Genomic DNA, 23,183 nt, shown 5'->3' with positions numbered 1-23,183 from the left:
GCGCTCGATTTTTGATTTTCAATTTGTACCCCAATATGTTCCCGTAAGACGTAATCCTACGTCAAAAAAAAGATTTTCATTTATACTTTTTGATTTTAAAAGTTTGTTTCCTCTACCTGAAAACCCGTTATCATTTTCGCTTCACAACGATGGAGCACGAAGCTTAAAATGGTTATTCGCGATAGCGACGGTGCAGTGTCGACATCTTTTGCTCAAATGAGTGGGTGAAGCATACGAGTGAGATACGGTGTCGACATCTACGAAGGTATTAAATGGTAATGATTCAAGCACAAGCTATTGAGATTACTATTGAAAAATACAGTTTTAAATTGTGAATAGATCAATGAAATGAATTTCAAAATGGTTTTCGAATGCTCATAACATATTGTTTTGAATCTTCTTCATCCATCACCGAAAGACATTATATTAACAGATTAAATTGTTGAAATCATAATTAGAAACCATTATTAGGAACTTTCGATTTTTTCATTGTTTGCAGAAAACCTTCCACATTATTGATGTGGATGTTTATTTGATACAATAAAATTGATTTTCATTGATAGTTTTCATTTCGAAAATGTGTATATTTCTCTTACGACTATGAAGGCTAGAGTTGCTGCATTCCTCGAAGCAATAAAAATGATCGTGTAGGGTTGAAGAATAATGATGATGCCGAATGGAAAAAAAAGTCACAGGAGGGTTATGTCCGAGACACGACCGCATAGTTGACATAGAATTCCGTTAGGCTATCTGTTGATTTTGGATATTACATCGAAGAACTGAAGAATTACATCGTTAAACTCTTTGATAATGATTTTGGTGGCCTGGAAAGGGCCGTTTTGTTGGTTGTTGGGTATTATTTGTTCACTCCACCAGTGTTTACCGAGTGATGATGACAGAAGGATGGTAAACAGTTGATGGATGGTCCGTATCAGATAAAAGAAACCGAAGTGGAACGAGATATGATGCAAACTGAATTGGAACGAGAATATGATTAAAGTTCCCCCTACTTCCATGTATTTACAATGTTGATTTCCCCCAGGCAACGTGTTTTTGATGTCTCTGTTAGGGAGCACATTTCGGAAGGAACAAAAGTTCCTCCTACTTTCATGTATTTGGAATGTCAATTTCCTCCAGGCAGTTTGGTTTTGATGTCTCTGTTAAGGATCACATTTCGGAAGGGACAAAAGATCCTCCTACTTTCATGTATTTGCAATGTCGATTTCCCCCAGGCAGCTTGGTTTTGATGTCTCTGTTAAGGATCACATTTCGGAAGGGACAAAAGATCCTTCTACTTTCATGTATTTGCAATGTCGATTTCCCCTAGGCAACTTGGTTTTGATGTCTCTGTTAGGGATCCGCCGCATGTGTCTATTTCGACCAATCAGAAGTGGGTATTTCCGTTAGGATAGGGGTTGAGATTTTTCAATTATTCAATAGTTAGTTTCATGACATATATTATTTTCTTCAATATAAAAAATTGTTATGGAGTGCCGAAATCGATTGACGCAAAAAATTCATCAATCCATCATGAAATTATTAAGCAATAAGCGTTTGTAATTGGACAATTTTCACGATGTGCTCGATTTTCGATTTTCAATTTGTACCCCAATATGTTCCCGAAATACGTAATCCTACGTCAAAACTTCAGAAAATACATTCTGTCCAACTTCTATAAGACCAGGTGATGATCTTGCTGCTCTGTATCATTGCTAACAAACAATGATTTAATTTATATTGCAGTGTTTAGGTATTGGAGACTACCATACGCTGCACGATTTTCATATGTGTGCGTGTGCAAGCGCTGAGCGCAAAAAAAATGTTGCTGTATTTTCCAAGTGTCAAGTTTGTGTAAGACCAGTTACATTTTCCATTGTTTCAGTTGTTTTGATCAATAAATCTGGAAAATACCGAAGGGAAAAGTGCTCATGGAGTGAGAAGAAAGATAAATCGATATATTTCACCAAGAAAATGTTGGCATTAGAGAAATTTCTCGTCGGGTTGGACGATCCGATCAAATAGAGCTCAATTATTTGGCGAATCCTCAAGGATACGGTAAGAAGAAGAGAGCTCCACGTAAATCGAAGCTTTCTGACTGGGATAAGCGGGAAATAGAACAGCTTCGAATACCGCAAAATCGCTTATGACCAATTCCAAATGATATCGACAAATTACAAAACATGGATATTTTTGATTTGAATGGAAGTTTGTATTTCGTTTGGGTTGGAGGAAATATGAGTTTTCCACAGAATTTGGGAATTGGCTGCATTTAGAAGGAGATTGATGAAGAGCTTTTTTTATTTAAAATCACATCAGGATTCATAATTTGTGGCTAAAAATGATTGTTAACGAATTTTTCGAAGTTTCCAGAATTCATAAAAAATCGATGTTCCACAAAGTGCGTCAAAAATAGTTTTACCATCTGTGCCCATTTTTTAAATTTTCTACATGATTTCTATTTTATATGATTTTTTTTTAAATTAAAGAATATGTTTTTTTTGGTTTTTTTGTGAATAAAAAAGTAATATTTTTTTCTCTCAGTGTATATTTTTTTCACGTTTGGACATCAATACTCTATAAAGGCCCATTTATACGTTGCTAGTAGCTGACTTGACAATGAGCAGCTACTGACCCGGTGGACTCGCTTGACAATTGGTTGACTCGCCTTGTCCGTTCACACAGTGTGAGCTGCTGGCGAGAAACTAGATACTACGGCACGGGTTTACCAGGGATGCCAGGCGACTTTTCAAATGTCCATCAAATAGTCAGAAACAGCAATCAGGTCCGAATTTGTCAAATGATTGGTCCAAAATCGACTTCTTTATTGGCAGTTTTCATCTTAGGTTTTCAGTTGAATGTATCATCACACAATTTTATAGCAAAACAAACGCTGATCGTGTTTAAAAATACATACTTTGTGCTGAAATTCTTTGAACTGAAGGTACTATCCGAAAAAGCAGAAAGAGAAAAGGATTCGGGCCAGGAATTAGATGCAAAGAAAAGGAGCAACAAATACAATATTGAAGGAACTCTACGATGAGGATCCCCGAGATTACAGAGCAGTGTTGATAATAACACCTGAACAAGTGAAAAAACTGTTGGATTTAATTGCTCCACGAATACAACGCCAAGATACAGTCATGAGGGATGCTGTACCTGCAAGAGTTAAATTAGAAATGACATTGATGTGCCTTTGTTTTGGAATATCGTTGGGATTGTTGTCGATATTTTTTAGAATCTCGAAAACATCCATAGCTCAGATAATTCCGAAAGGATGTGATGTTATAAATGGTAGTCTAAAAGATTTTTTTTTTAAATTTTATTTATTTTGTGAAATGAAAATGATAGTCGATTTGCAGGTGCAATAAATACGCTTCAAAAATTTTAATAATGAATGAAAATGTACTTTTTTAAATCGAATATGTATTCTGTTTCTTAGAACAATACTTTTTTTTGTAAGTTGTGATCTGATAATGATTCTATATTAGAGATTCTCAAGAAAACTATCTCAAAAAGAAAGCGTGCCCCGCCAGCGTGCAAAACGAAATAACAATTATTTCGTTTAGAAACTATGAGGGTTTTATTTGTTTTTCCAATAATTTTCAAGTCTATAAATATCTTCACATATTTTCAAATATCTTAAAAATAGAGACATTTCATTACATTTGGCATCACTGATTCGAACGCTAAATTCTGTTTTTGACGTTGTGAAGCATGCAAGTGCGAGTAAATTCAAAAAACTTTGAAGTAGCTCGCACGCCGGATCACACATGACAATAACTGGCATGATGTGTTCACACGGTGTGAGTAGCTGCACTGCAGTAACTGACTAGACCGACTCGTATGCTTACTCGCACCGTCTGAACCCGGCTTAACTCTTTCTAAGACACTATTTCTGTAGGACTCGTAGTTTTTGAGACATAAATTATCAAAGATTTCTCTCACTAAAATAGATACGCCATAACAAACTGACAATCAGAAATTTGAATTTATTGCATTGTATTTTCACTAATATTTTATTGAAAAATGTTCTTATTTAGCGTCTAAACTACCAAACAGAACAAACAAGTTTCCTATCTGAGTTATTAACTCAAGAGATAGTCAATGAAAAGAATGTTTACCAAGTGTTTTGATTCAGCTTGTTCATGCTACCCAACGCCAACCATCTATAGCGCAGCGCACAGTACAACTGTAGCCATGTACAACGGTGAAACAGGTCGGTACAGATATAGCGATTGTACCGAGTTGCTTGCATGGTTCTAGCGCTGTACATGGTGACAGACATATAGTTTTCGAAGTACAACGCTAGTACAGTTGTATGTCTACCATAAGTATAAAGCAATCTTTGAATTTAAATGTTTCCCGGGAAACAATTCGTCAAGTTTTGATAAAAAGTTCTTACTCCGAGTTATCGCTCAGGCTGCGTCAGTCACCGGTGACTGACAGTATAACACATGATAATAAAGGTAACTAATTTAAGCATATAAGCTTATAAGTATTCCATTCCCCGAACAAAAATACCTTCCACCGCGATAAGAAACGATGGCCCTAATACGTTTAAAAACTTACATAGATTCGCTATAAAACCGTGGCACTCAACGTGTTAAAGGTTAAAACTTTTTATCTTACGCCATCTCACATCGGAAGACGTCTGAGTTTCTCCAAATTTTGTGGCTTATTAACATAGCAACGGTCCTTCACGTACCCCCAGAGGAAGTAATCGACGACGAGAAATGTTGAAATTCTTACCATAAGAGGACAAAGTTTCATTGAGGCTTCGGTTGCTCGAGTAATACGATTTCACTAAAAATACATGTTCTTGTAAAGTACGTCTTGCCACTAAAAACCATCCGATCAGATTGAACGAGTAGCCGAATATTATTGTCCCGAAGTGGGGAATGAAGTGTTACCATCGACGGAGCGAAAATTTTTTTTCATGAGGAGCTATTCGATTTTTTGTGTGAGCGTTGAATCTGAAAGACCCTGTAGAAATTGGACAGAGTGTATATTTTCCTCAACTTCATTCAGTTTTAATAATCATTTAAATCAGCCTCCTAAAACTCAGCCTGCGATTGACGGATCTCTATAGTGGCATGCTCGAAAAAGAACCTGAAACTATTGAGAACCAGATCCGAAATTTTCAATCCATTCCCATTCCCATCCGAATTCCTTCCCTGTCTGGCTCTGCCCGGCCAAATTCTTGGTGACGTGGTACTACCGGATCACACCAGTAAGTACGTTATATCACTAAACGTTGACATCGGCGTTTCTGAGGAAAAGGTATAGATAAAGCAGAAGATCAGAAGCCTAAGATATCCCGGACATGAAGATCCAATTGTCTGCCTTGTGCCCTCAATGCTCTGGAGAGCTGAGAGCGGGCAGCATGGAATCGGATACACGACCAGACAACCTGCTCGATGTCGTGATAGGAATCGTCACAGTCACATAGATTGCTTGCTGTGAGCCCAATGCGATAAAGGTACGCGTTCAGGTTGTAGTGATTGGACATAAGTCGAGATATCACGCGAATGAAATCACGACCTACATTCAAGTGATAATCGTGTGTAACCAATCTCATCTTCACTCCACATGCGCTGTGAACTAATGAGTGTGTGCTGGCGAGAAATGTGGAAAAATTCATTATAAGCAATTTGTCTTTCAAAAAATATGCCCTCTGAAGCGCCCATCTTAGCTAGCGAATCCGCTATCTTATTCCCCGGAATCGAGCATTGAAAGGGAACCCATGCCAAGGTGATCTTAAATAATTTTCCGACCAAAACACACTCTTGTTAGGAAATAAGATGAGTGTTTATCAACTTTCATTGAGCGGATTGTCTCAATTGAGCTAAAACTGTCTGAAAAAATGGTCGATGGGCCATGCGACATCTACATTAGAGCTCAGAACCACAAAAATGAGGGTGTTTGTTTATTTTACGCACTGAAAAGCTTGATTCTGTGGTGATTATTCATTTAATTTCAATTTAGATTCATTTCAGCCATTGAATATCGCCAAGAATATCGGTAAGAAAGTTTTTTTTTTTTTTTTTTTTATTAATTCGTTTATTTTTACAGGCTCAGTTACTTAAGTTTAAAGGAGCCGAATTCTTAAATATAATTTTAAAACTATATACATAAACAATTTTCTTAGATCTATGGTTAGTAAGGTGGAAAACCGATTACTCGCGGTGTACTCGAGTTTAGGAGGGTGACATATTTTTAGGAGAAGGATGGGATATAAGGAAATTGTAACAATGTTGATGAACACTCATTTCTTAAATCTATTCGTATATCTATAGTGTATTTACATTTCAACTTATTCTACTATTTATAGCAAGGGGACGAATTACCCGCAAAGGAAGGAAAGGAGGGTATAAGGATGTAGGGACAATCACACACGAAGATCTATAGCTTTAAGGAAAACATATATATGGGACATGTAATCAAGGTCTAACCGAGCCAACACATCTCTCACCGGCACATTGGGCTGCCTTCCTCTAGCCCGAAGGGAGTTTTCTAAATTCGATCTGGCAACAAGATACACCTCACACGCCCAAACAACGTGTTCGATGTCGTGGTAACCTCGGCCACAAATGCAGAGATTGCTACCGGCCAGATTGAAACGAAAGAGTAACGCGTCTAACGAACAGTGATTGGACATGAGTCGGGAGAAGGTGCGAATAAAGTCCCGACTCAAGTCTAGACTTTTGAACCACGGTTTGAGGCTAACCTTAGGGATAATCGAGTGAAACCACCGGCCCAATTCATCTTCATTCCACTTGCGTTGCCAGTTAGCGATGGTATTTTTGCGGACTAAAGAATAAAATTCATTGAAGGCGATTTGACGCTGATAAATATCGCCTTCAATTGCACCTACCTTTGCTAATGAGTCAGCCCTCTCATTACCCGGAATGGAGCAATGTGAAGGGACCCAGATAAAGGTAATGACATAACAGCGTCTGGATAAAGCACTCAAAATTTCTCGTATTCTCTCAAGGAAGTACGGCGAGTGCTTTTCCGGCCTCACTGAACGGATAGCTTCGACAGAGCTAAGACTATCCGTTACAATGTAATAGTGTTCAACAGGTCGTGAGGCGACGCTGTCCAGCGCCCAATGAATTGCTGCCAATTCAGCAATATACACTGAGCAAGGATTCTGAAGACTGTGTGAGGTGCTAAAAAATTCGTTGAACACTCCAAATCCTGTGGACTCGTTTATAGTGGACCCATCAGTAAAGTACATATTATCACAATTGATACCCCCATACTTTTCATCGAAGATCGTTGGAGCGATCCTCGATCGTTGGTAATCTGAATATTCATGGATATCTTGCTTCATGGACAGATCAAAATGCACAGAGGAATTGATGTAGTCAAGGAAACAAACACGGTTGGGAATATACGAAGAAGGATCAACCTGCATGGAGATGAATTCATGATATGAACTCATGAATCCGGAGTGAAAATTTAGCTCGATCAGCTGCTCAAAATTTCCGATCACCAATGGGTTCATGACCTTACACCGGATGAAGAACCGAAGAGATAATAAATTGAAGCGATCTTTTAGTGGGAGTAGGCCTGCCAAAACCTCGAGACTCATGGTATGCGTTGAGGGCATACATCCCAACGCGATACGGAGACAAAGATACTGAATTCGCTCGAGTTTAATGAGGTGTGTTTTGGCAGCTGATTGAAAACAGAAACTGCCATACTCCATCACTGAGAGAATAGTTGTTCGATACAACATTATAAGATCTTCGGGATGGGCTCCCCACCAGGTGCCGGTAATTGTACGGAGAAAGTTTATTCTTTGCTGGCATTTTTTACTCAGATACCTAATATGGGCCCCCCAAGTACATTTGGAGTCGAACCAGACCCCAAGATACTTGAATGACATAGCATGAGTGATCGGTTTACCCAAAAGTTGAAGCTTTGGTTTTGCTGGTCTATGCTTCCTAGAAAAAACCACCATCTCTGTTTTCTCCGTGGAGAATTCGATCCCTAGCCCAATGGCCCAGGTTGAAAAATTGTTCAAAGTATCTTGTAAGGGTCCTTGCAGGTCGGATTCGTTTGATCCTACGACAGACACCACTCCATCATCTGCAAGTTGTCTTAGGCTGCAATTTTGTGTAAGGCAATTGTCGATGTCGCTTACATAGAAGTTGTACAAAAGGGGGCTTAAACATGAGCCCTGGGGGAGGCCCATGTAAGAGACCCGACTTACTGCCGAATCTCCGTGAGAAAAGTTCAAATGTTTCTCACAAAGCAAGTTATATAACATATTATTCAATAGAGGCGGCAGACCCCGAGAGTGTAATTTGTCCGACAAAACCTCTATTGAAACAGAATCGAAAGCCCCCTTTATGTCCAAGAATACTGAAGCCATTTGTTTTTTTTCGGCGTAAGCCATTTGAATTTCTGAAGAAAGCAACGCAAGACAATCATTCGTCCCCTTGCCCCTGCGGAACCCATATTGTGTATCTGAGAGTAGGCTTGGACATAAAGCTTGGAACACTGGCTATCCCACCATAGATTGGGAGGCCTTCGGCGAATAGTGGAACCTGGGATGGGTTTCGTTTGAGCGCGAACTGCGCTGTCATAGATCAAACGAGAAAGGAAGTTATACTCCTCCAATGGAGGTAAGCCATCTCTGGAATTGATGGCTAGAGCAATCGCGTCCGCATATTTTTTCCAGTCAATGTGTCTTGTGAGGTCATATGCCATGTTTATAGATTCAGAAGAATTCGACCCAATGGTGATGGAAATTTTGATTGGCAAGTGATCACTACCGTTGGGGTCCTGGATTACATTCCACTTGCAATCTAACGATAGTGAATTCGAGCAAAGCGAGAGGTCAAGAGCACTTGGGTTAGCAGGAGGTTTAGGTACACGTGTTGTTTCCCCAGTATTCAAAACGGTCATATTGAAGCTGTTACAAAGGTCATAGATCAACGATGAACGATTGTCGTCGTACTGTTCCCCCCAGGCAGTTCCGTGAGAGTTGAAGTCTCCCAAGATCAATCGTGGCTCAGGAAGGAGTGAGCACATGTCAACAAGTTGCTTGCGGCTAACCGCAGCTCTCGGAGGCCAATACAAGCTGACAATACAAAGGTCTTTGCCTCTGATGTTTGCATGACAAGCAACAGCTTCGATCCCTCCAATAGGTGGAAGGTCAATCGGTAAGAAAGTTGGAGTTTTGTATATTTACGATGGTTTCAACACGCGATTTGACCAAAGTCATAGATAATCTTCGAAAATTTTAAGTTTGATAATGCATACCGGTTATGGATAATTGCGATGAAATAGATATCATATCAAATTGGTTGATATCATTGATTATGTAGGGACCGATACGAAAAGGATTTGCAGTATTTTTAGCGCAAAACACCCTATTCATCGTTTACTTAGTTAAAAAAAATGAAGTTACAATACCTATATCAAGCCATTCCTCGTAATACACATAGCACATTGTAAAATGATGATTTTCTAACCTTTTCAGCGTGGAAAGAAAACATTAAACCGTCAAATTACATCGTCAATTGACGAATTTACGTTAGATTTACAACCATATTGCGCAGCGAGTAAAGATATGATGTTTTGTTTTTTTAATATGAAATTCGTTTAAATTTGTTAGAAAAATCCGAATTTTCCTTCGAATTTCCCGAATTGAAGTATTCTTTCCACGCTAAAAGGTTAGAAAATCATCATTTTACAATGTGGTATGTATATTCCGAGGAATGGCTTATTATAAGTATTGTAACTTAATTTTTTGACGTAGGATTACGTCTTTCGGGAACATATTGGGGTTCAAATTGAAAATCTAAAATCGAGTACATCGTGAAAATTGTCCAATTTCAGTCATCATTGATGGATTGATGAAATTTTTGCGTCAACCGATTCCGGCACTCCATAACAATATTTTATATTGAAGAAAATAATATATGTCATGAAATTAACTATCGAACAATTTAAAAATTCTTAACCCCCATCCTAACGGAAATACCCACTTCTGATTGGTCGAAATTGACGACACATGCGGCGGGTCCCTAACACAGACATCAAAACCAAGCTGCCTGGGGGAAATCGGCATTGCAAATATATGCAAGTCGGGGGCATTTTTGTATTGCAAGTAAGTTGAGTGATACGATTAATTCTAGCGAATGAAATTTAAATTTGGAATTTTAATGTTGGTTGCTTCATGAAATTTCATATCAATCGTGTATTGTGAAAAATTGGGCACAAGTGTAAGTGTAAAATTGTATTTGGTAGCAGTTGTGTTAAAATAACTCGATTTATTCCAATTTTCATAAATAAGAACCAAGGTGTTTTCCTGCTCGAGAATGGGTCTTTTGGTTCAAGCTGTCTGTTTTGTTGTGTTCATTTTCACCCAAGGAAAGTTTATACGGCGAGTAAAATTGGAAAAGTGAAGAAATATTAGAAAATGTGATTTCCCATATTATCTACATATTGTATTAGGTGCTGTTAGTCCAGTAAAAATTCGCATTGGGTTGAACAAACACTCAGAAAGTGAACATTTTAAAAGAAAATTACCTTTTCCATTTCAAATATGTTTTCTCTATATTAAAGTAACATGTAAATACTGATGAGAAAAATTGATAATTGTGTTTGGTATTGGTAATTATCTTATATTATATTGGTGAGTTTTTTTCCTTTATTTCATCCATACATAACACAGGAGGCATCTCGTCTAGGATCACAGAGGGTGATTTTTATCATATCTCGTTCCACTTCGGCATCTTTTATCTGATACGCACCATCCAACATCCTTACTATCCTTCTGTTATCATCGCTCGGTAAACACTGGTGGAATGAACAAACAACAACCAAACAAAACGGCCCTTTTCAGGGCCACCAAATCATTATCAAAGAGTTTAACAATGTAATCTTTCAAACATATCCAAAATCAACTGAAACCTAACGGAATCCTACGTGAACTATGCGGTCGTGTCTCGGACACAACCCTCCTGTGACTTTTTTCAACTAAGTAAACGATGAATAGCGTGTTTTGCGCTAAAAATACTGCAAATCCTTCTCGTATCGGCCTCTACATAATCAATGATTCAGCCAATTTGATATGATATCGATTTCATCGCAATTGTCCATAGTATCAATAACCGGTATGCATTATCAAACATAAAATTTTCGAAGATTATCTATGACTTTGGTCAAATCGCGTGTTGAAACCAGCGTAAATATACAAAACTCCAACTTTCTTACCATATACTGACGACATTTAATGGCTGAAATGAATCTAAATTGAAGTAAAAGGAATAATCACGATCGAATCTTGCTTTTCAGTGCGTAAAATAAACCCTCACTTTTGTGGTTCTGAGCTCTAATGGAGATGTCGCATGAGCTGATTCAGCTTTGCGTAAATTATCAATCAAGGCGCCTAAAAGTATATCCTGAGGTGGGCCAACTTGCTAAAACCATTCTTCAGCCATATTGGAAGTCTATTGTGTTTTGTTTGTAAACAAAAACGATACGCTTGTGCCCAAGCTCGCTCGTGACCAGTTTGTCTCTTTCACGCTTCAAGCAAATACTTCCCCTTCTGCTTTCCTCCGTACTGTTTTCATATACCGCTCCCCTAACCAACTTATGACGAAACGGCCTCATCTTAGGATATCCTTCTAGGCGCCTTGGTTTCAATGATGCTGATGTTGAATTAAAGAGGCTTTAAACTTTTCAGTTCATTCGCCTCTAAGAATCATGTTTCCATGATCTTAGTGCGTAGTATATCGCACCCAGCTCAGCGACATACACGGAACAAGGATCTCAGAGTTTAAAAGAGGCACTGGAATTTTCATTGAAGATGCAAAAGCCAGGGGACCCAGTAGACCCCACTAGAGATGTGCCATCCGCTCATGAGCTGTTCCGAAGAATCGACTCTTTGAAGTGAGTTGACACGGAACAGCTCGCAAAAAAATCAAACAGCTCCTCAGCTCACTTTGACAATGATGCAGGAGAGAAAAGAGCTGTAGAATTGCAGAGAGTGTGTGAGCTGTAAGATTCAAATGAAGTGACCGCCTCTCGCTCTCCATGTTATGACATCAGTTGAGTTTCATTTATTCCTTGTCTTTTCAATTGTTATGTTCGCGTTGACGTCATTGAGCTTTGTTTACCAATTTAGGGGGCGCCAAAAATAATAATTGACTTTCAGGCAGAATGAACACGTTTAAAAAATTAAAATTATGAATGAAAATTAACATCTGTGTATTAAATTAGTATTCTATTTGAATGAAAAACAATTTGTTTGTAGGCGGTGAAAAATTCTCATAGGAAAGTTCTTTTTGAGAAAAAATTTATGTTATAATGAAAAATCTCAGTAAAAATGTCGGAAATGTATAGACAAATGGTTAAATGAGAGTCAGGGATACGTGTTTTAAGTAATTTAATAACATGGTGTGAAAAAATTCATTTAACTTTTAACATTTTTAAACTGGCTTCGTGTCTTCTAATCTGATAAAGATTACACTATCGAGTTTGGGACCCAAATTGGAAGTCGCCACCAGACGTCAACACCGACAACTGAGCTGAAGAGCTGTTCATAATGAACAGCTCTTTTAGATGAGCCGAGCTGATCTGAGCTGTTCATCATGATGAGCTGGATTGCACACCTCTAGACCTGACTGCAGTATTTGAAGTGCAACATATGCAACACCCATCGTTTGCCTAGTAAAAAAATGTAAATTGCAACACTTATACCAAGTCATTCCTGATTTATTATTAGCAAAACAATGTGAAATGATGATTTTTTAACCTTTCTAGCGTAGTAAGAATATATGAAACCGGGAAATTTGAAGAAAAATTCAGATTTTTCTAAAAAAAAAAAACGAATGTCAAATCAAGAAAAACAGAACATCATCATTTTACTCGCTGCGCCATATGGTTGTAAATCTAACCTAGGCAGGGGTGAATTGCATATCAGAGACATCTAGCTGTGACGAAAAGCGAGCATTTGGAAAAGGCTGAGTGAATAACTTGAACTGACAACATCAAATTAATTAAAAATTGAAATAAAAATAATAACAAAACACAAATGACATATGCTTCATAACACGTTGCCTGTTTACAGAAGATTATTAAAAAGGTATCGCTGAATTTTATTTCCTTCACAAAACACTAACATATCTAACATCCAGTTCCCTCTGGATGTCCATCTTCTGTTTTAGACAAGCGTGCAAATTTTCGCAAGGAATACTGCTGAATCGGAGGATACCCGGGACAATGAATCAACTCGACCGAATCATCTCCAATAATAATGCCGCCGAAGAATTACTCAAGTCGTTGAAAGAGGAATGCGAAGTCTTAAAGCAAGCCAAAGCAGCTCAGCGCGTTGAACAGCTGAAAATTGAAAACAATGTCTTGAGACAGCAGGTAGATGCCGCCCTCAAACGGCTGATCGAACTCGAGGTGAAAAACGGGAAAGCTCAGATTGCAGTGCCGGGTCAAACAACCGTAGATGTGAGTCCTGTGGTTGTGGAAACTGAGGCTAGCCAGGAGGTTGAGGTACCAAAACCAGTTGAAGGGAAATCACAGAAAGAGAAGAAACAAAAGAAGGAAAAACCAGTCGCTGAAGCAAAGCCCGCAGCCGGAGCAGCTGAAGAGCCTCCTGTAGACGTTGGACGCTTGGACATGAGAGTTGGTAAAATTGTTGATGTGTCACGCCACCCGGATGCGGATAGTTTATATCTGGAGAAAATCGACTGCGGTGAGGCTGCACCGAGGACCGTAATTTCTGGTCTTGTGAAACACGTACCCATAGATGAGATGCAAAACCGTATGGTCGTAGTACTCTGCAACCTCAAACCCGCTAAGATGCGTGGGATCCTGTCGGAGGCGATGGTCATGTGTGCTTCCTCGCCGGAGAAGGTCGAGATTTTGGCTCCACCAGAGGGAGCTGTACCCGGGGATTTAGTTCACGTGGAGGGATATCCTCGGGTACCCGATGCGGTGATGAATCCGAAAAAGAAGATTTTTGAGACGGTTGCTCCTGACTTACACACCAACGAACAGTTGGTCGCATGTTACAAGGAGGGCGCTTTTGTGGTTCCCGGCAAGGGACAAGTCTTGTCGCAGACTTTGAAGAATGTTAATGTAAAATGAAATTTCACACGTCCTCTTTGAAAACTCATGATGCTTGTGTGAATAATGCGATGTTCTTTCGTTCGATTTTTGGCAATATAATACATTTATAGAAAATCGCTTGTTTTTTGTGTTTTAAAATACGGAAGGAAAGTCATTTTTTGACGACTAAGAAGAAATTATGACCTTCGAAAATCAATCTATGCTTTATGATTAAGGCTACACTGTGAATATCACATGCGCGGCTTTTTATTACACTTTCTTTAACGAATCGAGACTAATTACTTAACACACGACATTACATTAACCCTTTCAGTCTTATCTTAGTTAACATTCTCCCCAACGCTAACTTGTGCGAGGATCGTTCTGGAAAGAATGGCGAACAGACGCCTGGTCACATCTCTGTCCGAAAACAGGAAATTGGACTATCGGCAGTTCACCTTCCGACCGGGTATGGGCACCAACATCATCGCGACCCTCGGAGACGGCATAGCCGAAGCCAACAGAAACCGTCAACACATGGAGATGGTAGTACTGGACCTGGAAGAGGCGTACAACAGAACATGGATCCCGTTAGTGCTGAAAACTCTGGCAGATTGGGGTGTTGACGGTAGAGATGTGCCATCCGCTCAAGAGCTGATCCGAAGAATCGACTCTTTGAAGTGAGTTGACGCGGAGCAGCTCGTAAAAAAAAATCAAACAGCTCTTCAGCTCACTTTGATGATGATGCAGGAGAGAAAAGAGCTGTAGAATTGAAGAGAGTGTGTGAGCTGTAAGATTCAAATGAACTGACCGTCTCTCGCTCTGCGTGTTATAACATCAGTTCAGTTTCATTTGTTCCTTGTCTTTTCAACAGTTATATTCGCGTTGACGGAATTGGGCTTTGTTTACCAGTTTAGGGGGCGCCAAAAATAATAAGTGACTTCCAGGCAGAATGAACACGTTTTTAAAATTAAAATTATGAATGAAAATTAACATCTGTGTATTAAATTAGTATTCTATTTCAATGAAAAACACTTTGTTTGTAGGTGGTGAAAATATCTCATAAGAAAATTCTTTTTGAAGACAATTTTATATTATAATGAAATTCTCAGTAAAAATGTCGGAAATGTATAGACAAATGGTTAAATAAGATTCAGGAATACGTGTTTTAAGTAATTTAATAACACGGTGTGAAAAAATTCATTTAAATTTTAACATTTTAAAAAACTGGCTTCGTGTCTTCTAATCTGATAAAGATTACACTATCGAGTTTGGGACCCAAGTTGAAAGTCGCCACCAAACGTCGTTACTGACAACTGAGCTGAAGAGCTGTTCATAAAGAACAGCTCTTTTAGATGAACTGAGCTGATCTGAGCTGTTCATCATGATGAGCTGGATTGCACACCTCTAGTTGACGGTGAACTACTTCATTTCATCAAGAACCTCGTCACACGTCGAACCTTCAAGGTCAAATTGGTAACATTAGCTCCCGAGATTTCCAGGAGACAACAGGATTACCTCAAGGCTCTGTTCTAGCCTTCATCCTCTTGCTCGTTGCCATGAATAACCTGTTCCAGGTCTTGCGTAGGGGTGTCTTCGTGTTCGTCTACGTGGACGACATTCTTCTAATGATTCTTCTGCGGGTGACACTGACAGGATTCCACGCATCAGAATACAGGCAGTTACCACCGGCATCGGTCGGTGGGGGGCTGAGAGGATCCAATTATACATCGAAAACGTAAAAGATCCTCGGAGTGTTAGTCGACCACAAACTTAGCTTCCTCCACCATTTCGAGGAAGTTACGAAGAGCTGTGCCGAAACACGATCCAGCAGCGGGTGGCACATACCAACCTTTCCCCGGTGGCAAAACAAACCTGGTTGGGGGCAAACTACTGGAGGCTCCTAACGATTTTCGTGGAGAACGGTATCAGGAAAAACATCCGAGCTGAAGTGAGCTCGGTCGGTGTGCCAGAACACTTTAAAGCTATCAAAGCAGAAAAGTACCGTCTCCACTAAATCAGTTATCGAAGTGCCCATCGCCCGACACTATCCTCATGTGAGTTCCCGGACACATGAGAATTGCAGGGAACGAAGCGGCTGACCGATTCACCGGAATCAGTCAACCCGTTCCGGTTTCAAAGGATTCGAAGTCATGGGCTTTGCCGAAGATCTAGTCATAAAGGATAACATATGCCTCATTAGTATGGTGGCGAAAGACTAAGGAAACTGTATCTACAAAAAAATTAAACAAACTCCAACGACTAGCATGCATTGCAATTAATGGAGGCTATCCTTCGCCTGTTACTTTTGAACCAACATGTTCAGCTAAGAAAAGCTAAGAAAAAATGGGAATCAGAACAGGTGCCGGGGTGTATGGTCCCAGAACCAAAAGCTCAGTTTTTCAGGCAGAAATAGCTGCAATAACAGATTTTTTAAAAGAAAATATATACATGCTAACATCTGCATATTCTCAGACAGTCAAGCGTCACTTGAAGCTCTAAATGTTTCTAAATGCTCCTCAAAATTGTATGCAAATGCGTTTTCCTTTTACGGCAACTAACTGGATGGGGGTCTCCGTAGCCGCATTGGTTGCGCGTTCGCTGAGTAAGTGATCGATCGTGAGTTCACAACTCAGGGCCCTCATTGACCAACTTTGTGTTGTTACAGAATAACTACGTCCACGCAACAATCATCAGCGAAGGAGATCGACCCACGGTCGAAATAAGATCGATTCATCCATATAACTACTCTGCTCTGCAAGACACCATCGGGCTGCTGTTCTATAAATAATTCAACAATGATCAATTAACTGTCCCCGCTGTCCAGTCTAACTGGATAATGGAAGAACAGAAGGAGAAATTTTACGCCTAAATGACTACTGTGCAAATGTGTACCATATGCAATGGTATAGAAGGGAACACTCTAACGCCGAAAAATGGCAACTGTGTAATGCGTTAACCAAGGCGCCTAGAAGTATGTGGGCCAACTTGCTAAAACCACTCTTCAGCCATCTTGGAAGTCTACTGTGTTTTGTTTGTAAACAAAACACAATACGCTAGTGCCGAAGCTCGCTCGTGATCAGTCTGTCTCTTTCACGCTACAAGCAAATAATTCCTCTTCTGCTTTCTTCTGTACTGTTTTCATATACTGCTCCCCTAACCAACTTAGTGACTACTATAGATACGATAAACATGTGACATGTACATGAACAAAATTCGGCTCTGTTAAAGCTAAAATGCTAATGAGCCTAAAATAAACAAAAGGGATAAAAACAAACTAACTGGATACCTGCTCATTGCGGGAAACGAGCGAGCAGATGAACTTGCCAGCTCACCCTTCACTGGTCCAGAACCATTCTGTGGAATTTTTGACTTTGTGTTGAAAAGCGAGCTGAAGAAATGGGAAGACCGGGAAGTGATAGCCAATTGGATGGCTTACCAGCTTATCTACAAACATCATACACCTGAAGCTGTGTATCCATTTTACATCGATACGATGTTCGATGTTTTACGTGAAGGAGTTAAAAACATAGGTTTAGCACAATATGATATACGCCGCTTTTGTAATGTCAAAAGCGAAACCTCAGAACATTTGTTCTGTAATTGTGGAGCTTTAACAAGACGTAGACTTCAACACCTTGATAAAGCTATTCTGGAGCCCAAGGAAATTTGGCCTGCGTCACCGATCAGGATTATAAACTCTATAAAATAGAGTGTTCCTGATTGGCAGCTACCTCGCTATAGCTTTCAATCTACTCCTACATCAATAAGCTTATCTACTAGCTTGAAGTGTAGTATAAAAAATGGGGTATACCACAATAGTTCAAAACGATGGACGCAGTGGTTCACAACCAACAACGAAAAAAAAGACGTGTTCGTCCATGATTCTCCATAACATTCGTCGGTCGATTGTATTATAAGCGGCCTTGAAATCGACGAAGATGTGGTGCGTAGGGACCTGATACTCGCGGAACTATTGGAGGATCATGCGCAGTGTAAAAATCTGGTATATTGTCGTTGTTCACTGCACCGGTGCACCGGTCCACACCGTTTTGGTCTCCTGTCTGCGCGTCCTTAAGGTGTTCATCGTAGTGCTGCCTCCGACCTTCGATCACCTCGTGTTCGTTCGTCAAGATGTCTCCTTCCTTGTTCTTGCACATTTCGGCCCGCAGCTAGACGCTTTTATGCTTTTATAATAATAATGAAGCGCAATTTCCTCATTTTGACTGCGAAGCTATACCTGCTGTACTGTATCTGTTTTCGCTGGACTACTTTTTAACTGTTCGAACGTTAACTGGGCTACAGCCTAGTTGAAAACAGTAATGTGTAAATAATTGACGACATATTCAATGTAAAATGTTGCTGTGAGGGGTATTCGAATGTAATTTGAGATGTTATAAAAATTGACATTTTTGTGCATGCGAAACATCGATTAAATCACAGGAAAATAATGTTCCCAAATTAAATTTTAATACCAGTTGTCGCACTCAATGCAAAACTTCCAACCCGTTTGGTGGAAACCTTTTGTTTATCCAATTTCACAATACAGTGTACAGTGTGATGTCTTGTGGCAACATGCGGGTTTGGGACCTAAATTACTCTCTATCGGATTAGAAGGCCCGAAAGCAGATTTAAATTGGAAAAATTCGAATGAAAATTTTTATTTAGAGTTATTCAATTACTCAAAGCTTGTAGTCCTGACCCTAACCCATTTTCTCTAAATTTTCTGTTATTCCTACTGATACTTATCATAATAATACAAAATTAGCTTAAGACAAATAAATTTTCGTATAGAAATTTTTCACCACTTACAGATTTTCATTTACATAGAATACTAATTGGAAAGATTTAATTTGATTTTTATTAGTACCTAGTTGAGATTTCTATGCCCAATAACACGTCTTGAATGCATTCTGAGTGGCAAGCTCTAGAATACGCGTGACCACAGTGCAAGTCGAAGGAAATTCCTTTGACGAAAAATTCCCCTGACCAGAACGGGAATCGAACCCGAACATGTTAGGTGGGACGCTAACCATTCGGCCACGGGAGCACATAAAACTAACTCATGAAGCTCAATGCCGTCAACGCGAATCAACAATTCATTGAAGTTGTCCTCGTTTTTATTTAACGTTTTATATGCCGGCTCAATTAGCAAGCGAATGTCGATAGATGGGCTTCTTCTCTCGTCACAGCTCAAATATACACTAAGTACGTGTAGAAACTTCGATTTTCGATAGAATCGTTTGATCTTACGACGATATTTTCAATAAAATTTTATTAAATAATTCACTCTCGTTTTTTGCCACTGTCGAAATTCGTACCAACGAGAGGGTTTTTGCGGGGAGTGTTACTTCATTACTTAAATACGAAGAAAAAAACTGCGGAAGGTCATCGCATTTTGGTGAAAGTTTATGATGACCATGCTCCAACTGAGCGAACGTGTCAGACGTGGTTTTGATAAGTCAAAAATTGGATGGATTCGAGGTTAGTCGACAAACCGGCCAATTATTTCCACAAAAAGATCCGTTAATTTCCAGAAAGATGGGAAATTATTTGGTTCCATCCTCAATTTACGATTGAACCGCGCTGCCAACTCGCACCAGACTTTCTCTTTTCCACTCAGATATCGATCACAAACTATACACATCATTACTCCTGCATTCCGCTTGAGGTAGGATCGATCCCCAGAACATGCAACAGTAAGGTTTTCCTATTGAGATTTGAAATCTTACTTCCATGAATGACCATGAATGAATGAATGACATTGTATTTCAAAAAACGCTGTTGGTCCGTGTTCCAAAATTGTGGATACTCTTCCATATCCGCACTAGTACAAAAATTTCGCGTATGCTGCCTTCTTTGTCGAAGCACACTCTGATATAGAGGGCTTCCTCTTCTTCGAGGATGTGTAGTGAATGCGAATGAAATTGCACTGCCTCTTCGCAATATCCTTCATTCTTGTATCGAGCTCTGTGTGTGTTTATATTAGGGTGGCAATGGATGTATGGAAAAAAAAAATCATCAACGAACTTCAAAAACCGACCACAGTGTTTGGATTTCGATCAAAATCAAATGATACACAATGTGTCATGCAAGTAAACTCTCACGAACATATAACCAAATATGAGAGGATCATTCAGATACTTGTATGAATGTCAGCAATCACTTTTGTAACATTTAGTGATTAAACTAAGAGAGGAACGAAGACTGTTGTTTGCATATTCGAGTTGTATCAAACATGGCACACTATTTTCGAAGCCTGCATACAAGTTTGAACCGCATATATCGTCTCATTTTACTATAGCGAAACCCACTGCACAGACAAGTGTAAAGCAACAAATGATACAAGAAAAATTACGTCATCATTACGTCACCATTTGCGGAGAGCAGCGAATGGGAAAAGAGATAAAACGCGAGAGTTTTTGCTTCTCACTGGAGCGGTGTTGCTAGTAAAACTATGCGGTCTATATGAATATACACATTTCAAGGGATAGTGGCGTTAAAAATGGAAAATATCTGACTACCCTTCCCTTAGCCTTTATCGAGCTAAATAATCATATAGTTTGCACTCTCTGAGACTTAAAAATCAGGATCTGCTACATTAGCTGAATATGAATCTTTCGCTTTCCGTTGTCCGTATGATCCTGCTGTTTCATGATGCATGGAGAGGTCGGTATGCATATGTTAGAGGCAAAGAAGAAAATAAGCTTTCTGCACTGAAAGCGTATATGATAGCTTTGCTTGCATGCTGGTGTGCAATGAAGTGCGAGCCGATGCAGAGTTGTCTCGTTCTCTTTTGTGTCGTGATTTGCAGCACATAACAATAATAGAATACCGCTGGGGGAAATGTTTCCTGAAAGATCATATTTGAACGAACGAAAGCGATTTTTTCAATGAGTGGATCATTTGGCAAACACTGACCGACCATGAACAATTTGTTCATTGGCCCAAAAAAATAATCTGTGCAAAGTTTCAGCTCAATCGGACATGATTTAGAGGTGCCTCAAAGCGCTCAAAGTTTTAATTTTTTCATCCTCGAAAATCTTCCAAGGGGGGAGTAAAGGAAAATTGAAAAATCGAAATTTTATTTTCGATGCCAAATGACTGAAAAATGCGCAAGTCACAGTTTGCGAGCAGCAGTAGTTTGAATGGAACGTGGTTCGTGGTGCGCGTCGGAAATAATGTGTGACGAAAAACTGGAACAACAACGCACCTGCCCATAAGGCGCTGTCGGTGAAGCAATTTTTAGCCGATAAGGACATTCCAGTGCTCGACATGCCCCGTACTCACCAGATCTGGTCCCATGCGACATTTTTCTTTTCACCAAGATCAAATCCGTGTTGAAAGGTACCCGATTCCAGTCCGTAGAAGAGACGAAGGAAAAAGCGACGCGGCTTTTGAATGCCATCACAAAAGAAGAGTTTCGGCACTGCTTCGAACAATGGAAAAAACGCATGGAAAGGTGTGTGAGGAGCCAAGGGGAGTATATTGAAGCGGAGCATATCGTTGTACCGTAATTTTTAAAATATAACCCTTTTTCGTAACTGTCGCGACCGCCTGGATGATCGCTCGGATCAGCTTCGGTATAGACCGCTGCTGCTGTCGCTGCTATAAGCAGACTACCGTTGAAGGAGACCGATGCGACGCTCAGCTCAATTGCTGGCTGCACGGAATCACTTCACTGCTTCTATAAGCAGAACGATACGACGGCCAATCCGATTCGCTACCGCTGCAGGAGACCGATGCGACGCCCAGCCCAATTTCTGGTCGCACGGATTTACTTCACTGCTGCTGCCGCTGCTATAAGCAGACCGATGCGACGCCCAGTCCAATTAACTAACGCTGAGGGGACCGATGCGACGCCCAGCTCAATTGCTGGTCGGACGGATTGATTTCACTGCTACCGTCGCTGCTATAAGCAGACTGATTCGACGCCCAATTCGATTCACTACCGTTTAAGGAGACCGATGCGACGCTCAGCTCAATTGCTGGCTGCACGGAATCACTTCGGTGCTGCTATAAGCAGACCGATACGACGCCCAATCCGATTCACTATCGCTGATGGAGACCGATGCGACGCACAGCTCAATTGCTGGCCGCACGGAATTACTCCGCTGCTGCTGCCGCTGCTAAAAGCAGACCGATGTGATGCCCAGCTCAACTGCTTGTTGCTCGGGTCGGTGCCAATCCTCGTTGTTGTTGCTGCTGCTAGCACTGCTAGGTGTTGCTCGTTCCACGCTAAGACAAGACCAGACAACTGGCTTCTTACTCTTCTTCGTCGTCCAAAAACGAAGCCATGACATGAAGATGCCAGAGCTGCCAAATATTATAAAATATCGGATTTTTCAAATTTCTATTTTAATGAATCGTAACATTTGGTTGGTGCGAAGAATGTTCAGCCCAGAAATTGATGGACAATGAAGCAGCATCGACATCATATCGAATTTCAGCTTCATCTAATTCTAGTGATAATGTGGATGATATGAATATTGAATTCGACTATGAGTACACCGTCGATGAAGCGAAAACTTTTCTCGACAGAACAGAACAAAATTCGTTGTTCTATATAGTTGGTTTCATCATCAAAAAAATTATTCAGCGGGAAAGAACATGTCAGCAGTGTAACAAGAGATTGGTAATCAGCAAAACACAACCTAGATTGTATCAACCGTCTCTTTTTTCATATTTGCGAGCTACAGCTTCTAACTCTCCCATCTGCATAGTGAATGATGAGACTTTTAATTTCTTCTTAGCAATGGAAATTCTATTCCGAAATATGAAATCGCATTTGGAACCTAACGAAGCTGATTTGCCGAAGAAAATGGCAGGAGAAATGTATGTTTTGCCATCCACTTTATTCCATTGTGAAAAAACAAGGAATGACATTATAAAAAAATTTATATCTTTTCGTTTAAAAAGCGGAGAAAACAAAAAAACAAGGAAACGAAAATTTGATAGCAGGAGCATGGCATGGTAGAAATAAAATATATTAGTATCAGAAACCAAATAGATTATTATTAAACTAAACTTATGTCCATTTCCATTTTAGTGTTGTCCGAAAACTCATTTTTTCCACTTTTTCCCAAAAATGACTTTTT

General features: G+C 39.8%; 1 protein-coding gene across 2 annotated transcripts; it reads left to right on the top strand.

The window, feature by feature from the left end:
• The first annotated feature begins 12,958 nt into the window (after nucleotides 1-12,958).
• LOC129768157 (aminoacyl tRNA synthase complex-interacting multifunctional protein 1) lies at nucleotides 12,959-14,225 on the top strand. Of its 2 annotated transcripts, none has more exons than XM_055769612.1 (2): nucleotides 12,959-13,108; nucleotides 13,161-14,225. In XM_055769612.1, the coding sequence occupies exons 1-2, from the start codon at nucleotides 13,065-13,067 to the stop codon at nucleotides 14,122-14,124; spliced, it is 1,008 nt and encodes a 335-aa protein (XP_055625587.1). In that variant the 5' UTR covers nucleotides 12,959-13,064; the 3' UTR covers nucleotides 14,125-14,225. The 2 variants fall into 2 exon arrangements, with proteins under 2 accessions (XP_055625587.1, XP_055625589.1); XM_055769614.1 differs by having other exon boundaries at nucleotides 12,971-13,108; nucleotides 13,191-14,225.
• Nucleotides 14,226-23,183: the final 8,958 nt, after the last annotated feature.

The sequence above is a fragment of the Toxorhynchites rutilus genome, chromosome 2 (genome assembly GCF_029784135.1).
Source record: "Toxorhynchites rutilus septentrionalis strain SRP chromosome 2, ASM2978413v1, whole genome shotgun sequence".
In the NCBI taxonomy this organism is placed as follows: Eukaryota; Metazoa; Arthropoda; class Insecta; order Diptera; family Culicidae; genus Toxorhynchites; species Toxorhynchites rutilus.
This window is presented reverse-complemented; position numbering and strand designations above follow the sequence as displayed.

Coding starts and splice junctions, on each gene's coding strand:
- LOC129768157 (XM_055769612.1), top strand. CDS start 13,065: ATGCTTCATAACACGTTGCCTGTTTACAGAAGATTATTAAAAAG. Junction 13,109..13,160: donor TACAGAAGATTATTAAAAAG/GTATCGCTGAAT, acceptor TCTAACATCCAG/TTCCCTCTGGATGTCCATCT.